The sequence below is a fragment of the Zootoca vivipara genome, chromosome 7 (genome assembly GCF_965207765.1).
Source record: "Zootoca vivipara chromosome 7, rZooViv2.hap1.1, whole genome shotgun sequence".
Lineage (NCBI taxonomy): Eukaryota > Metazoa > Chordata > Lepidosauria > Squamata > Lacertidae > Zootoca > Zootoca vivipara.
This window is the reverse complement of record NC_142590.1, coordinates 14,520,061-14,532,792: the sequence shown is the minus strand read 5'-3', so window position 1 is coordinate 14,532,792 and position 12,732 is coordinate 14,520,061. Positions and strand designations below refer to the sequence as shown.

At 39.8% G+C, this 12,732-nt stretch overlaps 1 protein-coding gene across 4 annotated transcripts in view; it reads left to right on the top strand.

Annotated features, from left to right (window-relative positions):
• Window positions 1–12,732, top strand: part of KCNT2 (potassium sodium-activated channel subfamily T member 2) — a 208,484-nt gene that overhangs the window by 181,337 nt on the left and 14,415 nt on the right. For all 4 annotated transcript variants that reach the window (XM_088673737.1, XM_035123140.3, XM_088673736.1 and 1 more), the window contains 2 exons: window positions 1,546–1,680; window positions 6,705–6,816. In XM_088673737.1, coding sequence (XP_088529863.1) covers window positions 1,546–1,680; window positions 6,705–6,816 — 247 coding nt within the window. The remainder of the gene's footprint in view (window positions 1–1,545; window positions 1,681–6,704; window positions 6,817–12,732) is intronic.

Sequence of the window (12,732 nt, the reverse complement as noted above, 5' to 3'; positions counted from 1 at the left end):
TGGCAGTGACATTGGCTGTTGTAATGTGAAACTGGGTTTTCATGTGGGTTTCAGATACTGGTTTAAAGCGAGCCTTATTTGTGCTGTTCACATACACAAGCACATTAAGCAAATCACAATTGTCCTCCACAAGTTAGAGGGTGAAGTCTAAAGGGGGCCATAGCTGTCAAGTTTTCCCTTTTCTCGCGAGGAAGCTTATACGGCATAAGGGAATTTCCCTTAAAAAAAGGGAGAACTTGACAGCTATGAAGGGGGCAGAGCCTCCTCTACTCAAGGATTTCTACTCATTTCATTTCATATACAGTGGTACCTCTACTTACGGATTTAATGCGTTCCGAATGCACATTCATAAGTAGAAAAAAAATTGTAAGTCGAATCCCATAGGAATGCATTGTGAGAAAAAATTCGTAAGTAGAAGCAACCCTATCTAAAAATTCATAAGTAGAAAAAAATCCTATCTAAACCGCATCCAAGATGGCGGACGGACCTCTATTCGTAAGTAGAAACATTCGTAAGTAGAGTTATTCGTAAGTAGAGGTACCACTGTAATAGGCTTATTAGTCACTTGTCATGCAAAGGTCTCCAAGGGAAGAAGAAGAAGAAGAAGAAGAAGAAGAAGAAGAAGAAGAAGAAGAAGAAGAAGAAGAAGAAGAAGAGCAATAAACCAGACAGTACATTTATATTTTATATAACATTCATTTTCATAACATTTCCCCCTGCCTTTAAACTCCCCACCCAGATGTCTGGGTTGGTGCAGTGTCTTCCAGGGGTGGTCCAGCATCTCTCCTCTCACTTTGGGGGCAACAGTAGCAAAACAAAGCAGGAAGATGGTAATGAAAGCACAACTTAGAACCCTGAAATACTGGGGTTATAAATCATGGTGGGAGCCTCCAGGAGGAGAGGAACCCCCCCCCCATTATAAACCACCCTCCAAAGTGTGGAAGGCAACCGAGCTATCAACACAAGGGACAGAGCTTCCTGTGTTCCTTTGTGCTTGTGCGTAAGATTTCCATGCAATCAGGCACACTCAAATAGGTCTTGAGTCAACTTCGCTGAAACTTCGCTTGAGTCAACTTCGCTTGAGTCAACTTCGCAGCTGCTACCAAAGTCAACCATTATTAAAAGTGTGAGTGGGTGGGATTTCTCTTGCAAGGCTGGGGCTGCAGTAAACGAATGAGCATTCCTCTTGATTAATTAATCAAAGTTAAACCAGGGGCTGAGTCATGTCACATGGCCATTGGGCCCATGGTAACCATCTGAAAACCAGCTGAAATAAATGTCATATATTGGATTTCTGCTTCCGTATCGCATATAAGCAGCCATCACAACAGAAAATATTAGGGTTTTGTTTTGTTTTGCATGCTAAGGTGCAACAAAGGTTGAGTTCAATGACTTGCAGGGCAATCAGCTCACCACAGGTTGTAAATTGACCTCCAGGGTTCCAAATTCCTAAATGTTGTAAAGGTTGCTTACAATATGTGGCTAATTTTATGACAAGCCATATGTTTTTAACGTTGCCTAACATTCTGCCCTGTTTTTCAAAAGCCTAGATGATTTGCTAAGGTGTGGTGTGACCTTTGCTGCAAACGTGGTCGTGGTGGATAAGGAAAGCACTATGAGTGCTGAAGAGGACTATATGGCAGATGCTAAAACTATTGTAAATGTACAAACCCTCTTTAGGTAAGTGGCAGTACTTTTGTATCTTTGTTGCATTATGGTATATTCTTGTTATGCTGAAGATTGCTAAATGGAATGCACCCAGGGCAAGCAAAAAACAACAACAAAAACTGACTACCCCACCCCCTAGATATGGCTTTGTTTAAATGTATAGTGTGAGCGTGACTTTATAAAATTTAAGAACAATCTATTTGTTAAAACCAAACCAAACCCCAAAGCTGTTCTAAGATAAAGCCCGTATCTATAACTGGATATAACATATGAAAATAAACAACAGTAGCCAAGATTTAAAAAGAATCTAGCAGTCAAAATAAGTAATGCCGTTATTTAAATGCCCTCTCTAAATAATTTTTAAAAATATTTTCCTCTGATGTTGGCACCATATGAACCAACTCCTAGGAGCTGTGGGGGCTTTGCCCCCCACAATAAAATATTTGTGGGACCCGGGCCCCCACAAAGTTGATGGGCATTCTCATCCAAATGGTGTGTGTGCACTGCATCATGTGACCGATTAGGTGGGGTGGGGCTGACTTGGGCCCCCACGATATTTTATTCAAGTTGACACTCCTGGTTGGCACATACAGTATGATTAAGCTTGAAACTTCATGGCATATTAAATCTGCTCCAGCTCTTTCACCAATGGGTCCCAGAAGGTTCAGTTAAAATCTGGGGTTTTTTGGGGGGGGGGCAAGTATATGTTTGAGGTTGCATCCCCGCAGCTAACATTTGGCGCATAGCCGCCAAGTCTCCTATATTCCCCAGGAAACCCCCGCTTTTCCAGCTGTTTCTCGCTGGCAGCCCGCATTAAAAAAAAAACCCATAAATCCCCTGGATTCTTACCGGCCCGGGGAGGCTCCTTTTGCGCATGTCTGGAGTCTCTGGACATGCGCAGAATCGATTTATGGCGCTGCGGCCATTTTGGAAATACGGTAGGCAGAGCATGCGTAGAAGCGACTTCCGGTGCTGCTCTGCCCAGTTCCAAAATGGCTGCAGCGCGACTCTCGGCGCTGCGGCCATTTTGGAAGTGGGCAGAGCATGCGTAGAAGCAACTTCCGGTGCTGCTCTGCCCAGTTCCAAAATGGCCGCAGCGTGACTTCCGGTGCCGATCCCAGATTTGGCATCAAGCAGTACGAATGAGGCCTGCACTTTCTCTCATCTTGCTATCATAGATACTACTTCTCCGCTGAATACATACCGGTACTACTAACACACAATGGCTTTGCTACACTTTGTGTGGCAGCTGCTAGAATACAGTAACCCGTTACCAAGTGGTGTATTTACTACTGTGTGTAATTAACCACTTGGTAATCTGGATGAATAAACTGCAGCAATACAGATGACCATTGCTGGTTTTACAACGGTGACTGTTGTTTTGAACTATTCCTTGGTGAGTAGTTCTGTCGCTATGAAATGAAGTTCTTCTCCTACCTACCCCAATGTTCATAGCTAGCGTCAGTAGTTCCTGGTTCCCTCTTTTTAAAAGAAGAAGAAGAAGAAGCTAGAAGTTATAAAAGAAGGTTGTGTTGGTTTAAGGAGTAGCTCTTGAGCAGTAGCTTTCTGCTTCTGTGTGTAAATGTAAGAGATTGCTTGTAGGGTAGAACACCTATGTGTGCACAACTATAAGTTCATAGGCTTCCATTACCAATGTTTCACTGAAGATGCAGATTTCAGGGGCGAAACCAATGGGAGGAGTCCCACTTGACATTTCAAAGATTAGGAATGCACATGGGAGCGGTGTCAGAAAGCGTTTTATGCCATTTTATACTGACCAGTACACTACTGTTTAGTAGTACATATAATCTGCATTCACCTTCTCTTGTTAGTTCTGTCATGGCCCTTTCCGTCTCTAGCCATATTTTCTTGGAGCTTAATTCTGTAGTTTCAGGATGACTTCACTTCCACTTGAAGCTACCCGATACTGAGTTGAAACCATTGGCCCGCTGAGCCCCAATGATGTCTATCCATTCTGGCTTAAACAATTCTCTTTAGCTGGAGGCACTGGGAACGAAACTTGGAACTTCTGCATGAAAAGTCAGTAGCTCTTCCACTGAGCTACAGACTTAGTAAATTTTCTCTGCCTTTACAATTCATTCACATTTTCTCCATGTGAATCTGCTCATAGTTTGCTGCCTTACACCATCTATTTTAATGGTAGATTAATAGACTGGGTGGCAGTGGATTAAACCCCCCCCCCAAAAAAAAACCACCTGCAGGCACCATTTTTTCTTATAGTCCTGCTGTCATCTGTACCCTGAAGATTAACCATGATGAAATTGCTTTGCTAATATTGCCATTATTATTCGACCGATAATTACTTCATCACTATTGTTTTTGTGCTCAAGGAACAAATCCCTCCAGGCTGTTAATTTGCAGTAATCCACAGCTGGGTTGCCCTTTCTTAAACAAACAAACAAGCAAGCAAGGAAACAAACAAACAAACAAACAAACCCCTGTTTCTTCTCAAAGGAACACAAGTTTCTAAATCACTAACCATGAGAGGAAAATTCAGGAGAATTAGATTACATCTAAATTAAAGCTTGCTTTCAAGATACAGAAAAGATACTGGTATATCCAAGAAAAAATTAGACACACTTAACTGAAATACATTTTCCAGTTTAGTTATAGCTTGCTATTGGAATTATTTGCTATTTCCTGCTAGCCGGGCTTGTGTGCAGCATATAATCACTAGATGGCAGCCTTCTCCCATATCTGAAATTTAGGATACACACACACACACACACACACACACACACACACACACACACACACTGTAGGTATATCATTTAAACAAAATGTTTAGTTTGACTTAGTAAATCAAACAGCTACTCTATGTTTAATAAGAAATACCAGTAATTTTGTAGCAGCAATGTGAGGATCTAGAAAACACATTTTGGGAAAATGGAGAAAAAGTTTTAGTGTTGTCGTGTTTAGTGTGTGAAGGTGCAACGTAACTTTTTATGTTTTACTTATTACAAAGATCTAGTCATGGCCATGAATGGGGAAATTAAACATGTGGCATGCTTGTTTTAATCTCTAGTGTAGAGATTACAGCTAAGCCACGTCTCCCCCAGTCGTATAGGCTGGCTGGTGAGCGTGACGCAGGCACAGGACTCAGTGACGCAGGGGGCTGAGTCATGCCCCCTGCAAGCGCGGGAAGCAGTTCCTGCTCACAACACCTCCCCTCCGTGAAGAGGAGAAGCCCTGTGGTAAACTCTAGACTTGACTACTGCAATGCTTTGCGCATTGAACTGCCTTTCAGTGCAGTTTGGAGACTGTAGCTGGTACAGAATTTGGAGCTCAGAATGTTGATCAGGTCAGGACAGTCTGAACATAGAACACAATTCTATGTGGCACAATTGCATCGGGTGCTAATTTTTTTTTTGGGGGGGGGGGTTGTCTCAATTTAAAATGCTAGTTTTTGACCTCTAAAGCCCTATGCAGCTCAGAACTCCAATAGCCCAAGGTGGGATCAGTAAGTTTATCTAGGTTTTATTTTAGATATTTATTGAAAGTTCTTAACTGGTTTTACTGTAAGTTCCTGTGGGTGCCTCTATGAGAAAAGCAGCTAACAGATTTAAAAAATGAAAGAAAAAGAGAGAGGATTGCATTCCACATGTAGTTAACTAGTCTAAAAGGTTATTACCGTATCTGGAAGTGAGAGAGAATTTGTTTTAATGAATAAATAAATAACACACCAAATAGGCCAGGCAGTTCCCAGTATATCCACATGAGAGCCAGCATCTACAGCAAGACAAATTACTCAAGGCCAAGGGGACTGTTTTGTAGCTACTGAATACTTAATGGCTTCATAGCACTTGTTTTAAATATTCCACACTTAGCAAATATATGAAATGTTATTTTCACAGTGAGCCCCAGACTCATGAGCCCCAGAACCCCAGACTCATGAAAATATACCCTGTAACTTTTGAAATGGATAGAGCCAGTGTCCCCCCCCCAAAAAAAAAACAAATGTTTAGGGATACTCTCATTTTCCTGCTCATATTGAAATACTGTCCCTTAATGAGGCCAAGCTTAGATTCACAAAATGTGAATCCACATGTGTGGGTTGAACAGGTTCCATCCTTCACAGCAAAACTGCACCGTATAGGAATATGTTGTGAAGCTTGTGTGTGTGTGTTGTGACTTAAGCTACCCTAGCTTTACAAAGCCAGTCTTTCCCAAATTCTCAAATGGGTGGTGATAGGGTACAATTTCCTATGTGGCATTTTAAACCATTTCAAATTACTAATTCCAGAGCATTTAACAATTTCGAAAATCAAAATGGCTACTTATTTAATGGCAAGAAACTCGCCCTAATCATTACTTAGTAGAATGCTATCGAAATCTTCAGATGTCCATTTAAGTCAATATTTCTCAGTATTAGGTATGTTCATAAACCACACTTTGTCATTATGTCTGCTTTCCTTTTCCTAAAGAATAGAATTTTGTGCTTTTTCCTTCTGATTTCAGCTTTAAGAAAGTAATAAAAATGTTGGTTTTGCTCTGTGACTACCGGTAGCTCAGTTGATCCCTTGGGGATTTCCTGAGAGGTTGGAATGAAGACATCATTTTATTCATCTTACATGAATCATGAGTGTAATTTATATTTTCAACACAGCTATATTTTTACATATTGGAAAAGTTATTTCTTTTATAGCCAGTAAAGGCTACATAACCATTTCAATGGTTTATCCAGGTTTTCTTCCTTTTCTGCAGTAGTCTCATTGCTGAAAATAAATTCTCAAACACAGCTCAAATAATTACTGTTCAATGCTTTCTCTGACAGATTACATGTTATACAAGCCACCCTTCTAAAATTAATATGCTGATTTTCTCTGAATCTGTGCAGCACATTAGTGCTATTAGAGGGACATGTTTGCCTCTGCCAAAAGTTGTCATTTCCTTGTAACTAATTATAATTTTGGAGCTATAAGTAATTAATTTTTGTATATGTTGTCATGTTTTATCTTATCCAGTTGATGTTACTGGAGGAATAACTTATATTATCTCCTTGTGAAAACATTTAGGTTGTTCTCTAGTCTAAGCATTATAACTGAATTAACTCACCCAGCCAACATGAGATTCATGCAATTCAGGGCCAAAGACTGCTACTCTCTAGCTCTGTCAAAACTGGAGAAGGTAAGAAAAATATATATTCATATTGAGTTATAATTAAAGTACGTTATTTAATGCCTTTCAAAAAGAGCTAAGATAAATTTCCAGGTTTTTTAAAAAATGATATTGCACAAAACTGCAATCCTTAACATCAGAACCACCAAAGTAATTGTGAGAATATTAATATAAACAATGTTGGTTTTTTTAAAACAACAACAACAACTAATAAACCATTGTCACTGGTGCAAATGCATGGTTTCATTTATCACACATTAACTTTTGCAAATGCTCACAATTCCATAAATTTCCCAGTTTCTACTAGTGGAAATTTTTAATGCAAAATTCAGAAAACAAAATATGGATGTGAAATGTTTCGCCTTAAAATTCAGATTTGAGTGTTTTAGGCTTATTGCCATTTCTTGAATTTTTAAAAAAGCGTTTGGAAGGCTTCAACTACCACATGAATCTGCCAGTGGTCAAATGTTAATTACCATTACATACTGCCTGTCAAATGCTGCCAGACTTGGGGGGGAAAAAACATTACTTGCCAGCATCACATACTTGCCACTATTGTAACCTGTTTCTTGGGTTTCCTGCAATATATTCAAAATGGAACTAAGCACTCTGGCAGGGTTTTGTGGGGGTTGGGGAGATTGTGTGTGCTAAAATTCTCTGGTTTTTAATAAAATTACTTCAGGTCCTGATTTTCCAAACTGGAAAGTAATAAACAAGTGTTTTAAGCAGCCTATTTAAGCAGCAAACAATAATGAGCAGTGGAATAATTTTAGCACAGCAGTTCTAAACTGATGTATCAAGTATTAAGTCAATAATTTGTGGAAATGATTGAAGCTAATATAGGCACTTTTAATGTGTGTGCATTCTTTTGGATAAGAGGGGCAATGCTAATTTTGTTCTGAGTTCAAATGTAGCATGCTGTCAAAAGAGACTCTTAATAATTGCCTTCATTCTGTTTGCTCTCTGTTTAAAATGTCCTTATATACAATTTTATTCATTAGCTATCTCCTAAGAGCCCATTTTTTATGAACTGCAAATATATGCAAGCCATCTATAAGCCATAAGAAAACTTAAACTTGTGTTGAATTAGATGTGCGTGCTTGAGTGTGTTTGCATTTGTGCACTGAATGGCTGAGAAGTGCCAGGGACTTAGCCATTACAGATTTGAAGCTTGATGAGTGAGAACATGGCAGGAACTGCAACATTCTTGGGAGTGGTAAAATATACTAACCTTTTCCATGTAATATTTTCAGTAATATTTCCATGTGATATTTTTTCCATGTAATATTTGTAGTAACCAGCCTCCCTTGTAAAACGTAGCATTAGAGAATATACTAAGAACAGCCCGTCAGTTTAGGTAGAATGCAATCCATCCAACACCAATAAAACTTTTTATTTCATGAAGTAACTCAGTTGAAAATGCATATTGAGATATTATTATTATTAGCTACATTGCACTACAGTTAGGGTAGCCACCTCTCCTGTATAATACACGATTGTCCCGTATTTCAATGTAAAATGCTACATCCTGTACTGGTATGGGTCTGTCTTGTATTTCAGGTCTTCTCTCTTTCTCTCTCTCTCTGCCAAGTTAGGAATCCTCTCCACATGCATGTGTCAGGGAATGGTCTGCAGCAGAGGAGGGTTGGGGTAGAGGGGGAACATTCACTCCCCTTGCCTGCAGCTATCTCAGAAGCTGAGGCAGGCTCAGACACAGAGCAGTTTAGGCAGGAGTTGCCTAGCTATGAGATAATGGCAAGAGGAATGGAAGGGAGGGGACAGATAGCAGAAATGTCATTAGAGAGTGTGGGAGACCCTCCCTCCCCACCTACTAAGCAGTTTGACCTTATTGGAGAACAAAGGATGCAGAGAAGAGGAACAACTTCCAGTTGGTGCCTTGGCTGCTGCGGAAGACGGAAGCAGAAGGATTTAGAATAGCCAACTGCTCTCCTTGGGAAGGGATGTCAATTTTTGCTTGCAACCTGATGCCTGAATAAAAGAACTAAAAGATATAAACTGCTCGTTAATTCTTATCTGTGAAGTTACCAGACGCAGACTCTCTACACATGACAGCATGTGTTTGAAAGGGTGTATGGGATAATAATAATAATTATATATATATATATATATATATATATATATATATATATATACACACACACACACACACACACACACACACACACACACACACACACCCCACCCATCTGGCTGGGTTTCCCCAGCCACACTGGGCAGCTCCCAACAGAATATTAAAAGCAATATAAAACATCAAACATTAAAAACTTCCCTAAACAGGGCTGTCTTCAGATGGATCTTCTAAAAGTCAGATAGTTGTTTATACATGAAAGGTCATGTATTTAAGCTCTGGGTAGCCAAGCACAGGCACATTTACAAATTCATGTGTATGTGCACATCTCTCTCTGTGTGACCAATTCCAGAGGGGCCACCCTATTAGACTGCAATAGATCGTAATGGATTGCTTTGAAGTCACTTCAAACAACATCTCCCTGCAACCGCCCCACCCTGCCCTGCCCCATATCTTGCCAGAACAAAGGTGGCAACTCTAAACAGTAGTTCTTGGAAGTATGATGTTGAGCCTTGTTTGGGTCAACATAGGGAAGGAGTTCTAGAAGGATGGGAGCAGAACAGGCAAAGTTCTGCTCCCCCATCTTGCGAAAACTATTTGAATGCTATTTTGGAAGGAAAACCTGAAAAACTAGGAAAATCCTGGAAAAGTTGCTCAATTAACTTCCTGCCTAGTCTCTAATTCCACATGGCGACAAGTGGAGACATTAGGTGAAATAAATAAGCTTCTTTATCATGTGGGGGAAGTCGCTGGATTTAGTTCTCCCTTCCATTCGTTTCACCTTTACCAGTCACCACAGCACATTTGGTTGCAGGTGTAGCTGTAGTTCATTAAGCTTCAGAGAACTCCCTTAGGCAAAATGAAATGCAATTAAAATTTGAGAGGAAATTGTCTTATGTGGTCCATTGTACAGCTGATTGTTAATTCCTCTGCTGTGCTCCCCACCCCCTTTACAAAGGGACTCTAAAAATGAGGCAGTTGCCTGCAGCTAAAGCGTACAAACATACATGGAAAATTGACTCCGTGGCTTAATGGGTTTCTGAAGCAAGAAATCCCTGAGTCACAGGAGAACTCCATCTGCTGCTACAGCTGCAACTTCCCTTGTTTTTCCTCTTTGGAAATAGCTAAGCAATCACAGTTGGCATCTGAACAAGCAGGAGCCTTTTGCTCAGCAGAAAAAAGTGAAGATGAAAAACACGGCAACCATATGCCGAAGTCAAACTCTATCCATTCTGGTTTCTTCATGAAAATTAAAACTCAAGAAAGCCTCCATACAGCATCCTAATAGCTAGGAAATGTTTTGCAATTAAGGAGTAGGGAAATTGGCTGTCTAAGCATGCGTTCATTGCTTTCACTGAAGACTGGGCTTAATGTTTGCATAATGAAGCTTCTTAAATCCATTCTCTTTAGTGTAATTTAAATCGGGAGTGGGGAACCTTAGGGTTTTGAGGGACTCCAACTACCACCAGTCCCAGCTAGCATGGCCAAGGGTCAGGGATGGAGGGAGCTATAGTCCAAAAACACCTGGAGGGCCACAGGTTAACCATCCCTGATTTAACTAATCTAAGACCTAGTTCAGAATCGCAGCACTTGGTTACTGTACACTAGATGACCAGCACTTGTATATGTAAATTGACTCCATTGAGACGTGAGGGTCTGTCTATGTTGTAATGTCTGTGCTGTTCTGTTGAGACATGTGAGTCATTCCTTGATGTTGCAGCCATCAAGTGAAGAGCACATATCTATGAATCAACTTTTAACTGCTTGCAGGATTGCAGCCGCTGTCCTTATGCTTACATAGCCTCCAACATTTCTCCAATGAAAATAAGGATGTCCTGTTCTGCGATAATAACAGCAGCAGCAGCAGCAGCAGCAACAACAACAACAACAACAACAACAATTTTATTATTTGTACCCCACCCATCTGACTGGGTTGCCCCAGCCACTCTGGGTGGCTTCCAACATATATAAAAATATAACAAAGCATTTACAAAATAAATAAATCCCTATATAGGGCTGCCTTCAGGTGTCTTCTAAAGGTTGCATAGTTATCTCTTTGGTCCAGGGATTGCATAACTCCATACCTTCCAACATTTCTCTGATGAAAATAGAGACATTATGGGATCAAATCAGAAACTGGGATGGCTTCTGTAAATCCAGGACTGTCCCTGGAAAATAGGCACACTTGGAGGGTCTGCGCTTACATTTTAGAATTCTTTCTGTTATAGTTGAATAGCTTTTATCTGAATATAAATATTTTCTGGTTTCATTTGGGAAATGGGAGACCCTGACCACCACTATTATTTCTTTGTGGTCAAATAACATGAACTCTGAGCTTACGAGCCTTGAATGAGGTTAGTCTACCTTAGGAGGTCGACTAGACTGAGATTTCCCATCAATGCCTTATGTACATATGCTGAAGGAAGAGAGTGGAAAGGTTTTGGTATGCCCTATACTTTCTGCTGATATATTTCCACACATGGCAGCTTAATCTAAAATGGATTAGATTGGGTCCATTCTAACATTAAATATACTTGTTGAGGAGCAAGTGGGTAATTAACTTAAAAAGTAGTTCAGCTGCCTGAATTAGTTCAATAACTGAGTGCACTCTTTATGTTTATCAAGGAGGAAACCTTGGGAGATGACATCTATTTCACATAACTAGTGAAACTGAATTCCCCATGCCACTCAGGGAACTTCCTGACATTTACTAGTTCTGTAACTTGGGGATATAATGAAAACCATGCTAGGATTCTGCTCGGATCCCTTCTAAAATGGCCAAGTAACCATTGGAATATTTATTGGGATGCACATTTCTGTGCACTAGAGCTTAGGTCATCTAATGCATAAAGTGGTCTCCTGACTTGTGAGAACATTACTGAGTCATCATAGCGATCCATAGCTAAAAGTAGAAATCAGCAAATGTGTCCCCTTCTTCAATATATGGCAACCTAGAATTGAATAAATCAACTGTTAAAAATAATAGCAAAAGTCAACTCTCGCCTTTCAAAAACAAACCAACAGTAAGCTTCCGATAAGCTCCAACATTCATCTCCCCTTCCTTGCCCAATTCTTCATTTTTTTACCATTAAAACTTAATTCATTTCCCATCAGTTTGAGAAGATGAGAAATAAGTTAAACATTGTTGCCAGTTTGCTAAAGTCCATTGTTAGCCTGAGGCATTTAGTCCCCAGTCTGTTGATTCCTCTATTTGTGTAGTTGTTTTCTAAAAGGCTTTTATGCAAAATAATCATAACATAAAGATCAAAATGAATCACACCCAAATATTTTAAGCAGCCTTATGATATTTCCTATTTCAATATGCACATAATTTGAGTTTGTGTTTAAACATGAGTGAGACACAAGAAGTGGAATACATTTACCTAATTCATCCTTTCCAAAACAATATGCAAACTGAAGCGTGACCATCCTTCAAAATTCACACTTTGGTGAAGTTTGCAATGCAGTTCTCCTGCCAAGCAATATGTACAAAAATGAACGCAACCGAGGTAAAGTTTGAATACGAATGCATATGTTAGTGAAAACAGTGTACCAAAATGCACTGCATATTGGAAAATATAAATATTACAGAAAATATGCTTTGCCAAGATGTGTATATTAGGCAAACTTGCATACAAAATTGTTGGCTTTGTTTATTACGTGGTTACTTTAGACTTCCTTCAAACTGTCAAAAAGGCACCAACCTTGGTAACTTGAAATTCTACATAAATGTAATCAACAAATTTGTTGAAACAAGGAGAGACGATGATTCCACTTGCCTTTTTTAGATAACAAAAAGCCCTCCTTTTGAGCTGCTTATTTTATCTAGCCAACCA